General features: G+C 41.0%; 1 protein-coding gene across 4 annotated transcripts in view; it reads left to right on the top strand.

The window, feature by feature from the left end:
• The first annotated feature begins 5 nt into the window (after positions 1-5).
• Positions 6-18,986, top strand: part of LOC119437039 (sec1 family domain-containing protein 2) — a 45,920-nt gene continuing 26,939 nt past the window's right edge. For 2 of the 4 annotated variants that reach the window (XM_049660240.1, XM_037704108.2), the window contains exons 1-7: positions 6-595; positions 3,635-3,871; positions 3,981-4,091; positions 6,665-6,733; positions 6,807-6,932; positions 12,651-12,823; positions 17,281-17,377. In XM_049660240.1, coding sequence (XP_049516197.1) covers positions 401-595; positions 3,635-3,871; positions 3,981-4,091; positions 6,665-6,733; positions 6,807-6,932; positions 12,651-12,823; positions 17,281-17,377 — 1,008 coding nt within the window. In that variant the 5' untranslated portion in view covers positions 6-400. The remainder of the gene's footprint in view (positions 596-3,634; positions 3,872-3,980; positions 4,092-6,664; positions 6,734-6,806; positions 6,933-12,650; positions 12,824-17,280; positions 17,378-18,986) is intronic. The other 2 variants (XM_049660238.1, XM_049660239.1) reach the window with 2 other exon arrangements.

The following is an 18,986-nucleotide window of genomic DNA, read 5'->3' as shown; positions in this document are numbered from 1 at the left end:
TCTCAATTGGAGCTGACGACGAGGACCAGACGACGCTGAATGAATTACGTGGTAGTCAGCACCGTCATCAGAATCACTGTCATCTATCACTGAACCACATATATTTCATTCGCTCCACCGTAACGGAGATCCTAAGCTGACTGCACATCTGCGGCTGTTGCTGCTGCAGCAAACTGCTACAGTGTTGTGAAAGATGACAACAGCTGGCTACTGATTGACCAGTGTTGCGTCCGACGTGTTTTGGGCGCAACATTGCGCATACTTCTTCTCATAACGCGCCTGTGTAGTACGGCTGGCACTAACGTAATATATAGTAGACTTGAAGAAACGGTCTGCCTATATCGTCTACGTGCCTGTCAAAGCTGCTGCTTTTCGTGCGCGTTGTGTGCACCGTTTTGCCATGCATCAGAACGTATTTAAGTCACCATTGGAAGGGCCTGTGAAGCAGTTGTGGGAGGAAGAAGTTTTCCCGAGATGCCAGGGGGCTGTCGTTTTCCTCGACGATGCTATGGCGGAAGCATTACATTGGAATGGAGGAGTGAACAAGCTCTTCGATGCTGGTGCCTTGGCCGTCAGGGAGTTCAGCTTCTTTGAGGTACTAAAAGTGCAAAACTTTTCTTGTAACATGAGTTTGTGTACTTGACATGAAGTGTCGGCCGACCACTGCCATCAACTGTCTTTTTTATGTTTTTTTTTTTTTTTTGCCATCACATGGACCAATTATAATTATGCTAACAGTCCAATCTCGTTAAACTGTCTATGCTATTTTTATGTATTTATTATATTTAATTTTTGCTCATTGCTCGACAACATCTTCCATTTAGAACTCCTGGCTTTTAAACGTTAATTAGGATTGTGCTAGATCAACAATGCTGTTGTATAATTTTCCCAAACAAACTTTTAAAGTTTTACGCTGATTCATATTTCACTTGGCTGTATCCTTCCAACATGCGAGTATGCTTCTTACATTTATTGTGTCTATATTCGGTGCAAGTTAAAAATGCATGAGCGAACCCTTCCTGTAAAAGTCTGCCAAGCCTGCTTTCGTATCCCTCCACGCTCATAAAGATGGGAAGAAGGCTCTGCTGTGCCTCAGCAGCAAATTAACACCCTGTGGTCAGGCACGCTGAGTCAGTAAGGGCAGCAGCAGGCAGCGTGGATGCTCTGAAGAAAGTGGTAATTAAACGCCAAGAATTGTTGTAGCAGCAAGTGGAGCTGGTGGAGTAATTAATGCACCAGTGTATGCTGCCAGACCGTTGCAGGGGCATTGGGGAGTACGTTATGCATACATGCTTGCATATATGGCAGTGGTGGACTGCACGTCGCAAAAATGGCACGGTCTTCACCCAGCTGTATGCTGGTAATGCTTGCAAGAAGGGGGAAATGAGTTGATGTACTGACAAGGGAGTGCTAACGTATGCATGCACTAGCAGGCAACAACCATTGGTTGCTGCACAACTAATGAACTCGCCTCAAGAGTACGAATGACTGCCACTCCACTCTTGACCTGTCACTAACTGTAGTATCATTGTGAGGGTGTCATTTCTTTTCTTGCAGTTTGTCATGAATAGGAAAAACATTGCTGCTTGTAAAGTGAATAACTTAATATCTACCTGTGCTATACTTTTTCCAAGCTAATTAGTATTTGCATCTAAAGCACTAATTTATGTACTGTGACCTAAATATCATCCTATATTCTGAATAATGTGAATAGTCTGTTTGTTCATATTCGACACACGCTCTGAGAAGTAAAAAGCCAATATGTGTTTGTCGTAGTTGACATTAAGAGTGAACATTGAGTAGCGAAATGTGAGAGTGCAGCTGTCTGTGCAGCCATCTGGATGCCTGTAAATGAATATTCCTTACATTTCTAATTTGTCTGGTTTTCAATTCTTGTAGCGGAGGCTTTCACATATAGCAGTGCTGTCATGCATATAGGTGTAGGTTGACATCGATGTACAGTGGAATGCCTCTACAATGAAGTGACCTGCATAACAAACGATTTTGGAGAACCCAAGCACTTTGTTATAGTGGTGTTCGACTGTAGGTCAGTATAGGTCGTCAGTGACTAGAAATGACACTCAAGTTTGACCGATTCAAAATTATCACTTCCATCCCTGAAGTTACATATTATCAATGCACTTTCCTTTGCCATCTCTGCAAAATATTTTATGGCCATCACACTTCTACGCTGCCACTGGCTCATTCACATCTTGCATCTTGTCGTCTTCACAATTACCAATGCTTGCTACGTCTCATTGGTTGAATAAAGGCTGTTAAATTCATCGGCTTTGCCTCGTGCCATATCATATTTAAATGGTCTTCCAGATAGCGCTATCGATGTGCACAATCCAGACGCTTTCATACAGAAACTACACATCTTGTCTTGGTGGTTATCTCGTACACCATATACTATTTTCTTCTCGTAGGCCTTATTTATAATAAAATAATCCTGAATAGGCCATTGTATAACACTGCTTTGCTTTTTTTCTTTGCACTATGTTGCATTTCGTGTGTAATAAGTTGACTTCCGTTAATTAGACTGATTCCCAGGACCAACAGAATTGATCGAAATATCCCGCGGGTCGAATTAAACAATATGCCGAAAAAAACGTAAAAATAACTAATTGGGGGGGGGGGGGGGCAATATTTGCCCGATTCTAACACGCCCCCGAACCAAACGCGCGCCCGCTGTCTGTTTGTCGAAAGTAGAAAACTATTGTAGAAATGACATTGAAGCGAAACAAAGGAGAAATATAACGCGCACCCGATTATTTAGCAAGAAAATGGTCAAGGGTCTAATATGTGTTGCACAGTGGCGGCCGGTTTCCTAAAGTTAGCTTTGCCGCACTAGAGCCGTTTTATGCAGCAAAGTGTACGAACGCTGCGAATGCGGTTCTCTGCTCTTTTTTCTTTTGTGAAAAAAAGAAGTCGTGCGTTAGAATTGCTGAAATACCGTAATCAGACATTGTGCGCTACCGTTATTGCTTGAAAATCTCCCTAGCGCAGGCCGAAAATAGGTGTTTTCAACGGGAGATTGACGTATCTTCAACACATTCACTGTCCCCCAAGCTCTGCCGAAACAGACGCTGCCAGGAAAGGGGTCTCTACTGGGGTCACCATAGGGGTCAGACACGTGCATTCTGATTGGTCAAGTTCGAATTATCCGGCGAAGGCCAATTTCAGGATCGAACGAAAGTCAGGCCCATAGCATGGGCGCCGGCCAGGACTTTTGGTCGGAATCGAATTAACCGGAGTTGAATTAACGGAAGTTTAGTCATTACCTGCTCATTTCTTCATTTTTGTTTCGTTTTGTTTAAATCAATACTAATTATGTGTAGTCGGTGTATGCTAGTTACATTTTATTTGTGTTTATAGTGTATTCTTAATTTGGTAGTATTGCAAACTTACTAATCACCTGCTTCATGGTCTACAATTCCTTTGTACAAACTCAATCATTCATTGTTCCAGTAAGGAACCTGCGAGGCATCTGAATAAATAAATAAAGAGACGGTGTGTTACGTCTGTAGTTTGTAGAACGTAACCACATTGCATTTACTGCATCAAGGGATATGTGCTGCTATATTTAGCAGAGGAATGGTTTATGATCTTTTCAATGTTTGCCTACTTACAGCATGGATCAGAATCGGAACCAAAGGCCCTATTCTTGGTGTCTACCCCAGTGACTGAGCAGACGTTGGCGACTCTTTCCGCAGTGGTGCGGGCAAGTGTGTTCAGTAATGTTAGTGTTCTCACTTCATGCCCACCGGCAGCACAACTTTTGGCAAGGTATGGCACAACAGAAGGATTGGACGGACCTCGCGCTTTTCTTGATGTTGAGGAGCGACTTCTGGATTGGATGGGAAATGTGGTAAGGCTTGTCAAGTGGATAAAACACAGAGATGGCATACGACCATCAATATGCATGCAGACAACTTGTGGAGAGAGAGAGCACTCACATGTTGCACATCACTTTGCAGACTTTTACAGCGGAAATTATGTACGTTCCATTGTCTGTCGTGAACGTGACTCCGAAGTTCTTTCTTATGCCACAGTTCCATGACATTTTTCCTCCATTGGCAGAGAATACTGTAAGTAAACATTTACTCTCTGTGTATGCAAATTCCAAACACTCTTTGTCCTCAGGATTCACTGCGGTTGCTCACTATCTGTGATGTTCTGCTTATGCGCATGAGGTTGTGAGTTCAGTTTCGAGCCGTCGTGGAGGTGCAAGAACACTCTCGTACAGAGCATTAGGTGCACATGAAAGGACCCAGGGGGTCAAAATTAATCTAGGGCCCTTCACTACGGTAGGTATCATAGTCCCTGATGCTTTAGGATGTCAAGCTTCATCAGTCAGCATTTCTTTTTGGTGAAATGTGATAAATGTGACCTAGCTGCTTCGTACCTTTGTAATACAGTCGAACTTTGTTGTGACGAACATGTATATAATGAATTTTTGGATACTACCAAGTAAATATAAAATTTTTCTATACTCTGTTTGGCGTGCGACAAATATGTGCTTTTTAATTAATATCAGAAATAACGGAAGGTATTTTCGTGTCACATGTGACTTCGCTATAATGAGTTTTGACTATTACTGAGTGTCATAATTGATATTACGCACTTTCAATGCCTAGTGCAGATGGAACAATGATGAAACGTGGAAACTATGCACACACACACACCTGGTAACTACCAAAAACTTTTTTGAGTTCAACAAAAATACTATTACACAGGAAGTGCAAACACTGGGGATGCACATGACAACCGAAACAACCAACAAGGAGGGATTGAGCAGCACATGAAGATATGAGTCCAATAAGACAGGGTTACAGTTAAAGGCTTCAGAATTATATAGTCACTTTCATGGATGGCCTGTGCTTCATTTGCAATAAGCATAAAAAATTCTCAATATTATTTTGTGGATGTGAACTGGTATTAATTTGAACAACTTGTTTCCTTCAAAATCTTGTGCACAAAACAGGACTTTCATGCTTCAGAAGTGCAAGATGACATTCATTATAACAGTGTTCATGGTAATAAAGGCAAGGTTGTTATTGATGGTAACACTGCAAATGTTAACTGATGTTCCAAGTTAGTGTTTTTGTAAAAGACCTGTTGCTAGTGCACTATGAGTTCTAGGAGCTTTGTTTTCAATGGCAACCTTTCTGTCATTACCATAATAAACTAATCAAACACTGTTATAATTAATTGGAAACTTTCTCCAATGCATTAGCAAGGGTACAGCATTAATGTCTCTCTGTCTACCTATATATTAATGTCCTTGATGCCTATAGTGTGACATTTTCTGTGCAGATTTTAGCTTTTGTTTGAATTCAGTGATGACATGAGACAATTCCCAACTTCTGTAAGGCAGCAAAAGGAATGTTCTTCAGCGGCTCTCTTACGGCGCTTGTGAGGAAACCAAGCTAGGTTTATGAACTGTGATATTGGAAGTTGTGCCCAAGTTTGCCTGCGATTATTTTCAGCTTTAAAAGAAACAGCGAAGCTGCAATTCCCCACTCCTTTCTTATTTCATTTACCTGTGCCTCATTGTAGCCGCCATGGGATGAGTACTATTCTGAACAAAGGAAAATGTTAGAGAAGAGCTGCAAGAGACAGTAAAAGGAAGGGGGGGGGGGGGGGGGGGGCTGATTGAGTGATGTTTATCACATTTCTTGAGAAACTTAGTAACTGGGCTGTTACGTTAAGTCTAAAGGGAATACTCCCTGGCGATGTTGACGTCCTTTCCAGTGGCGGAAGAGAGAGTGGTGCATGACTCTCCCAGCAAATCTAAATGTTTACCTTTCCAAGTACTATATTACCCTGTCTCATCTACACTAAGGGGCCCTGATTCCCATATATTTGCACAAATCTAAGGCACTAAATTTTGATACCTGTATTCTAGTCAAAGCAACAGAGTGTTTTACCTGTGTCTATTAAGCAGTGTAATTTTTGCATATGAGATTATTTTCACTGCTGCATGCTGTAACAAAAAATTCCGTAAGTTGTTCTGCATGGCTTACTCGCTCGGACCCGCCGTGGTTGCTCAGTGGCTATGGTGTGGGCGAAATGCGAAAACACCCGTGTACTTAGATTTAGGTGCACGTTAAAGAACCCCAGGTGGTCCAAATTTCCGGATTCCCCCACTACGGCGTGCCTCATAATCAGATTGTAGTTTTGGCATGTAAAACCCCATAATTTAATTTAATTTAATTTAAATGGCTTACTCGCAGCCACTGGGAGCTGTGACCCTTAACAGTATACTTTACTTCCTTCCTGAGCACATGAGCGGCCACACCGTATCTTACTGCTGACAGGTTATTCCTGGGTAAAGTTATTTTTGACAGAATTGTGCATTAATCAGTGTTTTTGAAAACTCACTACTGTTGGTCACTGGTGGCAATCACTAATGCAATTTAGTGGTCATAAAAAAGAGAAGGCTGTTTTTAATTGAATTGATGGATATTGCAATAACTTTGTGCTGATGATATTTCTTTAGAGTTGAAATGTTCACTTTTTTTGCAGATTTCAGTTACTTGACATTCTTTTTTCACATCTTGCTCAGCTCACTGTTTACTCAAGTGCTTTGTTGAAGTCTGTTATTATGCATTAACACCTTATTTGTTTTCTTGGGACATGGAAAAAACAAATGTGAAAGAGTACAAGCCAAGTGGGCGCAACTCTTGAAAGTGCAAGTTTCTCTAGAAGCATGCAAATAAGCCTGAAGGTGAGATTTTTGGTCAAGCTACGCTTTTAATTTCATTACTGGTCCATAATAAAATGCCCGGCCTTTTTTGCAGTCCCTGATAGGAAATCTGAACTCTATATTTGAAGTGGCCCATATAAGAGAAGAGACATTTTCTCTTGGATCACTGTCTCGAATTGTTGGAGAAGAGCTGTCACGACTTTCCAGGGGTCATAGGAAGGTGAGTTTGCCCCTTTGTTTTTAATCTCAAAAAGTGTTGCAAATGCAGCAGATTCACACCAGCTCGTCAAAATTAGTTTGGAGCCCTTCACCAAGACGTTCCTTGTAGCCCACTATGCAACTTTGGTGGGACGTAAAACCCTGTCAATTCATCACCAGCAACAGCCTAATTAAGTAAAGAGGAATCTTTAGTTCGGGGCCAACTCCGATTTCCCTGTACAAACACATTGAAAACACAGAAATGGTTTTATGAGACAAGTGCTGGACCGATTTCAATGAAATTTGTTGCAGTTGAAAGAAAATGTTCAATTCTATCAACTTTAGGAAGCAGAATTCTGACTTAGAACCTTGAATTTTTTGCAGAAATTGCCGCAAATTGGTAAGATAAAAAAAAAAAAATAGAAGCACTAACTCTATGCCAGAAACAGGTATTGCAGTTCTGCAAACAGCATCTGTTAGAGAATCTCAAGTAATACAAAATCTTAATGTAATACATGAATTTACAGCTTACTGAAATTTTTACAATGTTTAGGAGGGTTTTCAATAAGTTCTACTCACTAAATAGCAGTATATTTCAGAGTGGTGTGTAATAAGACAGCAACTTTGTTCGCTTAGATGTATTATTAGGTGCAGTTGACATAATTCTGACATTCTTTCTTATTCCCAAGTTACAGAGGTACAAACTTGATACTCGAGTTTTTTTTTTTTTTTTTTTTGCAATGTTTAAGAATTTTTCTAAAAACATTTGTGGCATAAATTCAAAATCCGCTTTCTACAGTTACTAGATTTTAATTTTTTCTTTTAAACGCAGTAAACCTCATCAAAATAAATGCAGTGGTTGGCAAGAATTTATTTATTTATTTATTTATTTATTTATTTATTTATTTATTTATTTATTTACTTTTTTTCTCATGTATTGAGATAGGAGCTCCGAAGCTAAAGCTTCCTCTTAAGTCCACTGCAGGATGAAGGCCTCTCCCAGCCCAGTCAAAGAGAGCAATTGACTCCTAGTTGATAAATTTCCAATTGATACCAATGGGAAAATTTCCAATCGTAAATTAGTACATAATTGGACCAATTAGACCAGCTGGAATGTGACCAATTGGTTTTTGTTAGAGTGACCAATTGGTACCCAATGGATTACCAATTGGTTTGAAACCAATTGGTTGCAAGGAATGACCAATTGGCACTAATGGGCAATACCAATACACATATATACCCCACAAAGCAAGCCTAAATAGGATTCCAGCTGTCAGAAACAGGTTTGCTATAGCCTTAGTACTGCATGCATATATATAGTATAGCTATAACTCATTCCAGTTACTTTGAATGGGTTCATACACTGGAAATATGATTTTTCAGTTGGTTACATTCTAGCTTTACTCCTACAGGTAGTCCGATTAGACTTAGTAGTTGGGAATGTAAGGTGGGCCTAGCTGGTTCAAACTGGCAAGTCCAATTGGACTCATTTGGTTGCATCCCTGACTCTATCGTAACCAGTTGGAGGTAATGATTTCCCACTTGGTTGGAACCAAGTCCAATTGGACTCAATTGGTTTCACTTTGACTCAGTCGTAACCAGCTGGAACTAGGAATTTCCCAATCGGTTCCAATTCGTCCCAGTTGATTCCTATTGCAAAAGCCAATAGGATTCAATTTTTTTTTTTTTTTTTTTTACTGGGAACAATCTCTAGTTAATCCTGTCCTACATCAGCTGACGTGGTCCTATGCTCACAAACTTCCTAATCTGTCATTCCATCTAATCCTTGGCTGAACACGACTGTGTGTCCATTCTCTTGGCACCCATTCTCTCACCCTATCACTTATTATATTACTATTACACAGCAGGCTGGTAATAGAAATCCAGCTTTTCATACCTTGTATGAGCTGACTGTGCCATACATGCCTTGGGCCATGCCACATGTAGGGCCCTCTGTTTTGGGGTTTCGTATTTTTAAGAATTATGGCATAAAAACTTGATTTCTATATTTATTTGCTAATCAAGGATAAATCTGAAGTGGTAGAGCCCTGTAGGGTAAACAACCTCCGAAATCGCTGGTGCGGCCACTTGAGAACCCTATTTGTCATGGGTGATTTAAATTGTGGAAGAGTTGTGTGGGGGCCTTTCAGTCATAATTTTCTCTGCAACTCAGTCATCTCTTGGGCATAAAACAAATGTTACAAGGTTTCTATAAGGCTGTATTCTAGATTTATCCAATGCTTGCCTATAGTGTCTATCTATAACATTAAAGAGCTGTTTGAAACATGCCAGTGTAAGCGTAGAACTGTGAAGTGGTGTCAGAACCAGTAAGAGCACTTGAAGCTCATCCCTCGACACAATCCTTGTTCGTAAATTGAAGCCACTTCATTGTGTAACTGTGCCTCTTAATTAACAGCCTGATTTTTTTTTTTTTTTGAAAAACAACTTTTTGGAGAGAAATTGGCTTTAGCTCAGCTGATGAAAAACTGCCTCTCAGTATGAAAATTTAGAAAAAGAAGGTTTTTTTGCCTCAGCACTAACAGACGACAGCGATAAGTAGCCCATTATTAAACACGATAAGACCCCCATTTCACATAGAAATTACAGGATCAGTCGCAGATTTTCGCAGCAGTGTGTGAACTTCTCTCACCTCAGGGCTGACTTATTACTGCCTCATACATCACAGTGTGAATCACAACTACTTTCTCATGACATGCACTTCTGCTCTTATTCACACTTGATTGAAGTCTTAATGGTGCAGTTGGTTGGAGTGTCAGTTTTCACAAGTGGAGGTCCCAAGTTTTTAAATTGCTGGTGATGCAGTGTGCATTGGTTAAAAAAAACAAAAACAAAAAGCACGGCCATTCGCAACTACACAAGAGGACTCATAGCACCCCAAGCACAGAAAATACTCTCCGGCACTCCCCCCTCGAGGCAACGCCACGTACAGATCATCTGGGCCCCCGAACACTTGGGTCTGGCTAGAAACGAAGCCACCCACGATGCCTCCCGAGCTCTCGCACACCAGGCACATTATCCTTCTCCTGTGTCTTCCGATCCTGACGAGCCCTCTGTTCTGCATCGTGGTCACGCGCGCGACCGTATGGTCACATTCAGAGAAATCCTCCTCCACTACCGCAGAGAGTGATTACGCTACCCCCCAGCACACAAAGCACTGAATAAATCTGAACCCACCACTTGGCGACTACTTCAGACACGCACTTTCCCAAATCCTGTGCTATACCACCGCATTTACCCCGATGCATACTCCCCACTCTGCAAAGCCTGCGAGGCCCGCGCTGACCTCGATCACATCATCTGAGCATGCCCGAAAGCTTCACCCACCGCACTAACACTACACGCGTCATATAAGTACGGCCGAGCAGTGCGAGACTTTGCTGCTCAGCTTGGACCCAGAAGAGCAGCTCTGGGCCGTCCGGATGGCCGAAGACGCCGCCAAAAAGCAAGGACTGGCCACCGTCTGAGGAAGGGGAGGACTGGGGGTCAGTCTCTCAATCCCCACCGTCCCCGGACCCCATCATGGACGCAATAAAGTTTATCTCTCTCTCTCCCAAGTTTTTACACCAACGTAGGAGATTCCTATTTTGTAGGTCTTTGTTTTATTTTATTGCTGGAATGGCTAAACAATGATGACCATTACAAAATAGCTACTACAACAATAGGCTGCAGTGACACGGTGAACGCAGCTGAAAAGTTTCTAATAACTAAACGGCTGTCACTGTAAAATCATATTTTACCTGAATATGAATTAAGCATCCTACATATCCTAGAAACGTGATGTGAAATAGCTGCAGGGTTGCTGTTACTTTAGCCTGTAGAAAAGCAAGGTAAGACAGACATGTTGCACCAAAATCAGCCATGACTTGGCATCATAGATGTTGTCAAATGATAGTTTGCTTGCATCACTTCTTAGTGGATGCCTTCTAGTGTAGAATGTGTTGTGCAGGTGATCAAGGGTACTGGTAGCTTCAGTGATACGAAAGCTTCCAAGTGCTACAATGCAGGCTGGTGCCATGTTATTGGTGAAGTAGTGGCTCATTAGTTTGGCAGTGTGGCAGTCTGAGGAAGCAGAGTTGATAATTAGGGGGATGGTTCAATTGCGCACAGTAACCCTCAAAGAGATTTGATTCCTTTCTACCTCTCATGGGCTTGACACTTCATTCTCTGTACTACCAAGTTGTATACTTGGGATTCATTATTAATGAAAATGAAAAAAACTGGGATTGAGGTAACACACAAGAAGACAGGGTCTTGTTTCCGTCATTTTTTTTTGGCTATCTCCATACTAGCTTTTCATGCTGTTGCTGAAGATGAACCATGATATAAACTTTCCCAATTTACTATTCTCCATATTTATGAGCTATTAAATATTTGTGATGCCACTGTAGCAGAGAATCAAAGTGTGACTGTGCTGTGGACACCTGTGGCAGTGTCTCTGCATTATCTAATGATGCTGCACTTAAATTGTAAAAACAATGTGGGTATATAAAAAATCTACAAAAAGAATGTGTTGAAAAATAAATATGTTAAAAACGTTCACATTTACGGTTGTGACCCCTTCAGCTGTTTCTTGGTCTTAATACATTTTATTTCCTTGTTCTGTTGATGTTTGAACACCTTTATTTTTCTATTTGCTGACCCATCGCATACATGTTGCATACTGAACAGCACAAGAAAGACGGGGACTAAGAAAAGAAATCTTAGTCCCTGTCCTTGCTCTTTTCAGTATGCAACTTTACCAACCTTCCCTACTTGCTACCCGCCGTGGTTGCTCAGTGGCTATGGTGTTGGGCTGCTGAGCACGAGGTTGCGGTATCGAATCCCGGCCATGGCGGCCCCATTTAGATGGGGGCGAAATGCGAAAACACCCGTGTACTTAGATTTAGGTGCACGTTAAAGAACCCCAGGTGGCCCAAATTTCCAGAGTCCCCCACTACGGCGTGCCTCATAATCAGATCGTGGTTTTGGCACGTAAAACCCCGTAATTTTTTTAATTAATTTTCTCTACTTGCCGCACTTGTTAATATATGCATGCTCTGTGGGGAACATCAAAACTTGGTCAAATATCAAGCGTAACTGCAAGGGAAATATCAATACATCTTCAGATCACCTTTAATAAAAATGTTGTACATCGGGCAGCACATTTGTTGCTGTGATTTTTCCATATTATGCCAGTATTTTTGGATTCACCAATGCACCGTATTGAACCTACTGAAACATTTTCTGCCCACTATTTCCAATGAGGATTGCTGCAAGGGATGAGCTCACCATGATGCTAGTGCCTGGCCAGCGAAGAAGCTCCACTGATCATCCAATTTCTAAAGATGGCTGCCTTAACCATGTTTTGTTCCTGCTTCTCTGCACTTTGAAACAGAGTTCTAAACCCTGATAGAATGTTACTGAATAGCCGCAGTTGTGGCCTTCTTATCACCTGTAGCTAAAGGCACTGTTCAGTAAACAGTTTAGTCTTGCCCTCTTCGTAAGTTCTTAGTAAATCAGAATTTATTTTATTTGCAGCACAATTATGGCACATTTGCCACTCAAGATGACCTTTTGCTCCTACTGGAATTTGGTAAAGGGAACCGACATTTGATATAAGAATCAATAAATTAAGCATCTACGAATTCTCTCGTTGACTACCACATGTGCTATGTCGCTGTGAATTGTAAGAGCAGCATATGATGCTAATAAAATTCGCTGCATTTTTTTTTTCTCTCAGTCTGCAGAGTCTAAGGTGTCTCTCTTACTTCTGGATCGTACATTAGACATGGCTGGATCACTTACTGCATCTTGCGAGTCTTTGATGGACACTTTGGTTAGAGTGCTTCCTCCACTTCCTGGTCACAGTCTGGACGTGTGTGTCGACATGCGCTGCATCTCCTGTTCATCTGAGTAAGCACTTGGCAGTATTTAAACATAGAATATGATAACGCAATAATTGTTGCATGGGTTGAATTGCATTTTTGCGTGTGTTTGTTTGTTTCTGATTGTTATAGTATAGGGAAACATTTCTTCAGAGTTATTTCTTTCTCTATAAGGTCTGTCCTCCCGTGGCATAGTTGCAGCACTGGCATATGTGTCTAATCTGCTAATAAGTGCTCTGGCTAACTGACTTGTGTAGTGAATCCCATTTGTAAAACTTCTGAAGTTAAACCATATTGGGGCATATAGCAGTTTCCTTGTGGGCTTATTTATCACTGCAAGGCATAAACTGCATATGTCTTCTATGAGGAACGGATCTCTACACATTTATTACTTGTATGCCATAAGCATGCTAAAACTGTTTAACCAGAATGCATATAAATATACAGTGTGTAATTTTTTTCTCTTTACTTCGAACACTCAAAAAAAAAAAATGAATACAAAATTTACTCGAATTACGACACTACAGTTGAATTATGTGTCCAGGTAGACATCATTTGCAAGAAAAACCAACACAACCAGTTAACTAATTAAACTGATTGCATGAATTCAATTCTTCACCACAAACTTTACTTCACATGTTTGTATTGGACAGTTGAAGGGCACCGTCATAGAAGTCTGGTTACATGTTTCTACATTTCAAAATGGCTATTTAGGCTGAAATAACTTGAGGTCAAATTATTAATTCAACTTAATTGATTACACACATCGCAACACTTGGTACGGCTCATTGTGCACCCCCCCCCCCCCCTCCTAATGTGACATAGTAGGGCAGTGAAGAAAAAAGCTTCACCATACTGCATGATAAAGCAGTTCGTCTCGTCCCTGCTGTTCAAGTGACTATGCATTCAATCAGGAGCTACGCAAAGCACTAAATGGCATCAGCTTGTGGGAAGATGAACCTGTGACAGCAGCTTTGGTTCAGACTCAGTGTAGCAGTGAACAAAAAAACCTTTGCTTGCGCTTTTGCTTCTGTTGCATGGACCCAGTCAGGAATGTTATTGCCAATATCAGCATGTGTGCTTATAACGAATATTGGATATAATGAGGGTATTTTCATGTCAGATGTGACTTCATTATAATTAAATAGGACTGTATAAAAATGAATGTGACATATGCAAGAAATTATACTGCATTTTCATGGCCGGTTTCATTGCTGTGGCATTCTTGCTTGTGGCAAATCAACAGTGCATATTCTGTACTTGACACATGATAGCACCTGCTCAAGATTGTTAGTCCGTGTCGCTGCTTGCTACACAGAACACGTCTTTGAAACTCAACCAAGCCTTAACTTGAAGGCTTGAAGAACTTGAACGTAACAGCGCTGAAGACAGGACAATGACGAGAAATACAAACATGGCACTGACTAACAACCAATATTTATTGTGTGCTGACGTCAATATATTCTGGGTGTACAATCAGTGAAAGGGACGCGAACAAACAAGTATGTACGGTAATTGCTAAGAGAGCGATGTTACATGCTGGATAAGTACATGATTTCATTGCAGTGTAGTGATTATGAAGGCATGCTGACACAGTTTTTGCCACTTTCATGGATGGTGAAGGCTTCGAAAATTTCCCATTTGTGTTGTTCAGGGTATGTACACAAAACTGCACACTCTGAAAGCATAGGTGTACAGTTGCAATCCTTGAATTGTTCAACAAGATGGCTATTGACTGAACCTTTTAGCAAGTATGGATGTTTTCGAAGTCTATCATTAATACATCAGACTGTTCGACTGATGTAGCAACGCCTGCAGGAAAGTGGAATTCTGTAGATCACAGCACTCCGACGTTTGACGAAATGTTGCGCATGTATCTTTTTGCACCATGGTTTTGCACCTTCTCTTTTGACTCTCTTGCAAAGACTGTGGGGTCTCCAACATACTCTTTGGACAAATGAACGACAACACAGTAGTGCAGACAATCACAAGGGCATTTACTGCGCCTTTTATACATTAATCTAGCCAGCCGAATTATTACCAATAGAACATGCTGATGGGCGCGCGATAAATTGAGGAACTCCGATTTACCGCAACCGAGTAGCAAGTAAATATGTTCGTCCCCATACTGGACACCAATGCCTAATCATTCTCGTGTATGGTCACACAAACGGTGGTGCGTTCGAACAATCGAGTTCGTCCATCCCGGTGTCTCACTCCGAAGCATTTCTCGGGACAGTCTCGCAAAGTGTGTCAGCCAGCGTGCCGCGCGAAACAACCGCGCATGCCGCCAACCCCGAGCCAAAGAGGAAGAGGCTACTCCCTTTTGCAACAGAGTAACCCCGCCGTTAGGTGGCGTTAACAGCGCAACACTCGGTGGAAGGAAGCAGAAGAAAATGTCTCTAATAACATGGCAGCAGGACCTGAAAAAATCCCAATATAGCTAGTCGAAAACCTCTGTTCAAAGAGCAAGGAACTGCTGACTAATGTCATAGAGCAGGTAATTAGAACGAAGAAAAATCCAGTTGGATGGCGTGAAAGCAAGATAAACCTCATCTACAAAAACAAAGGGGATAAAAAGAAGACAAGCTCGTACAAGCCAGTTACAGTAACATCGGTGATGTAAAGAATGGCAATGCAAGCCATAAAATTAGAACTGTCTAAGTGGGTGGAGAAAAATGATGTATTGGGGGAACTACAGAATGGGTTCAGGTCAGGCAGATGATTAGAGGATAATACGTTTGTGCTAACTCAGTGCATAGAGATTTCAGTAGCTCAGAATAGACCTTTATCGATAGCATTTCTAGATATTAAAGGAGCCTATAATAACGTAGACAGGGGAATTGTTATGGGATATTCTTAAACACGAAGGCATAGATGGACTATTTCTTGCAGCTGCTGAGGGAGATATATAGAGACAACTGAGAACAAGTGGTATGGGAAGGTCAAAAAGGTAATGAAGTGGTGGGAATTCACCAAGGACTGAAGCAAGGATGTCCTCTGTCTCCATTGTTGTTCATGCTTTGTGTTAAGGGCATAGAAAGATGATTGGAAAACAGCAAACTAGGGTTTGATTTATCCTACATGCGTAATGGACAAATGGTGCAACAGAAGGTCCCTGGACTGATGTATGCGAACGACATAGTGCTACTAGCACACAATGCAAGAGATTTGCAGGCACTTGCAAATATCTGTGGCAATGCAGCAACAAATCTAGGCCCTAAGTTTAGCACATGGAAATTGGGAATTATGGTCTTTAATGAAGAGATGAGTAATTACATGGTGTCAATTCAACAGCAAGTCATACCCATAGTCAAGCAATATAAGTACCTCGGCGTATACATAAACAAAGGAAAGACTTACTCAAGCACCCACCAAGATAATCTGAAAATAAAGGGAAAGAGGAACGGGGGGGGGGGGGGGGCAGCAATGATGAAACGCGGAGCACTGTGGAGCCACAGTAAGTATGAGGTGGTGCGTGGAATATGGAAAGGAGTAATGGTGCCAGCGCTAACGTTCACAAATTCCATTCTATGCTTAACATTGGATATCTTGTTGGGGTTGGAAGTTAACGAAAGATCAGTAGGCCAGTTGGCTTTGGGAGCCCATGGTGAAAGTATAAATGAGGCAGTGCAGGGTGACATGGGTTGGGCCTCTTTTGAAGTCGGAGAAGTCCAGAGCAACATTACTTTTGAAGAAAGACTTAGGAACATGGATGAAAATAAATGGGTGGCTTAAGTGCACAAGTATCTGCACCTGAAAAGTGTGGAAACAGAAAGGAAGAAAAGGTCAAGACAGTTGGCAATCAAATACAGAGTAATTTAAAGTGTAAATAGACAACCAGGAGTCATCAGAAAGAAAGTGAGAGAAACAGATACAGTGAATTGGATACAAAGAAAGGAAACGAAAAGGACCTTGCAGATTTACATTAATGTGAAGAAAGAAATTGGAAGGGAAAATTAATACGAAGGGAAGTGCATTGCTATTTGAGGCTCGAGCTGGTTGCCTAAGGAGCAAAACATACTGGAGAAAATATTCGGAACTAGAGGAGGCATGTGTATGCTGCAGCAAAAATCTGGAGAGCACTGAGCACATCCTAATGGAATGCAAAGGGATTCATCCAGTGAGAACCGTAGGTAACGTACATCTTCCAGAAGTGCTCGGATTTAAAGTGGATGGAAGCATCAACCGGTCAGCAGTCGAGATAAGCAAGAGGCGTTTAGAGTATTGGTGGAAAAAAAGCAGGGAAGAGATTGATACGATCTGATCTGTTACAGTCATAGGTAGCGGTACAAGGTAGATTTTAAAGGGAAAAAAAGAAAAGATTAAGGAGATGTGTGCAAAAATGCTACATAAAAAACATGTATGACCTGTAACTGTATTGTTAACATGCACCAACTTGTTTAAAAGGTCCTTCTCACTTCATTGCATGTTTACCATCTATGCGTTGTTTGATTTGAGTAATTTGTGTTTTTGCATTTACAGGCAGACCATGCCATCAGAGGGAGCAATCTACCCTGGTTGTTTGGCTCATGAGAACTCAAAGTTAGCACTCCAGCATATCGTCAACTGCAAGCAGAAGGCAAGAGAGCTTTGTTAGCTGGTTTGTGTTGTTGATTGGATAGCTAACTAGCTAGCTTACTATAAAAGCCAAGAATGAAGGGCCATAGATATATGCTAAAAAATTGTACGGTCAGATGAAAACTAAAACCTCATACATTATTTAAAATCCCAAGACTGCTTTCAGAATGCAGATTGTACAAATAGTGGTCATCCTTTGTGCAGTACCTGTTGTATCATATCTTTAAGGCCTGTGTCGCATGCCAGTTGAGCTGTTGGCAAAATGGCATCTAATGGGGCAGCTGTGTGGTGAATTATAGTTTTGATTTAGTTATTTGCCAAATTTTGTTAGCGCCAAGGAGACCGTAAACTTTACATCATCATTCATTTGCTTGTGCTCTGGTTTTTCTAGATAAGATTTCAAGATGTTAAACTGAGTGATTACCTGCTTGCTCTAATTTTTCCTACTGAGCACAGTTTAATTTTTTCTTCTTTTTATTTATAGCAGCTGCCAAAAGCACTTGGAACATTTTTTTCTTTAATTCATATTTTCTTATCTGAAAGCAAGTTGTTTTAAACTAAATGCTTTTTTTTTTTTTTTCAGACCAGTTGAACCTTAAATCACTGTCTTCGCAGAGCAAGGTTACATATTAATAAAACAAATGCATTGAAATATAATTTATTATGCAGTTGTGTCAAACAGTCCTTCACTTGAATGCTCTTTATGAAGAAAAGCCGAGCCACTGTGCACACAAATGAATGAGGCTGTCTCAGTGGTATAGGTTTTTTGCAACAGACCTAATGATTGTTAGTTTCTTTTGTTGTCATCAAGCCACATTGGCAGTAAAATTGCTAACAAACTATATACAGTAAAGAGAGTTATTTGACAGTTGTTTGACAAATTTTGTTGCTTTTAATATTGGAGCCCTTCATCATAAGTCAAATAGGAGATTGTAGGCTTAAGGTTTTTTAGCAGTTTTTATGGCATTAATTTGAAATCCACATTATTGACTGCATGCTTTTCTAATTGTGCATGAACGTTTTCAAACCCTGCAAGAACCAGTGTAGATTTGTATACGTGAATCTCTGGTTAAATTTTACGTGCTGGTGCTTTACTCACAGAGCATGATCTTATGCTAGAGCAAATAGGACAACAACCCCTTTCAACTACTTTACCAGGCGAAGCTGGAGAAGTAAGCTTGCCTTAAGATTATCTTAACTATGGCTAAGTAACAGGAGGGTGCACTGCCAGTAGGTTGCAAGTTTGTTCGTAGCATGCTGCATTGGCATGGTGGCCACAGAATTTGGCTGCAGAGTGCATGGTTGCGATTTCAATTTCCAGCCATGGTGACTGCATTCTGATAGGGCTGTTTGGTATGCGCTATAGACACCAGGTGATCAAAGTTAATTCACAGCCCTTTAATACTGGTGTAGCTTCGGGTGAAATCAGTCAGTAGAACTCACTTGTGCTCAGAGTAACACAAAACTATGATTCCACACAAAACATATTGATGTCTACAATTGAGGGCCATGTTTAGCAGGCGATCTTGCATGCAAAATCAAAGAGCACATTGCCGCGGCTTTGTTACAGTTCAGGGGGAATTGTAATGAGAGTTTGTTTTAGTCTTTTA

This window comes from Dermacentor silvarum, chromosome 1 (assembly GCF_013339745.2).
Source record: "Dermacentor silvarum isolate Dsil-2018 chromosome 1, BIME_Dsil_1.4, whole genome shotgun sequence".
NCBI classification, from domain to species: Eukaryota; Metazoa; Arthropoda; class Arachnida; order Ixodida; family Ixodidae; genus Dermacentor; species Dermacentor silvarum.
Note: the sequence above shows the minus strand (reverse complement) of the source record. Positions and strands in the feature narration are given on the sequence as shown.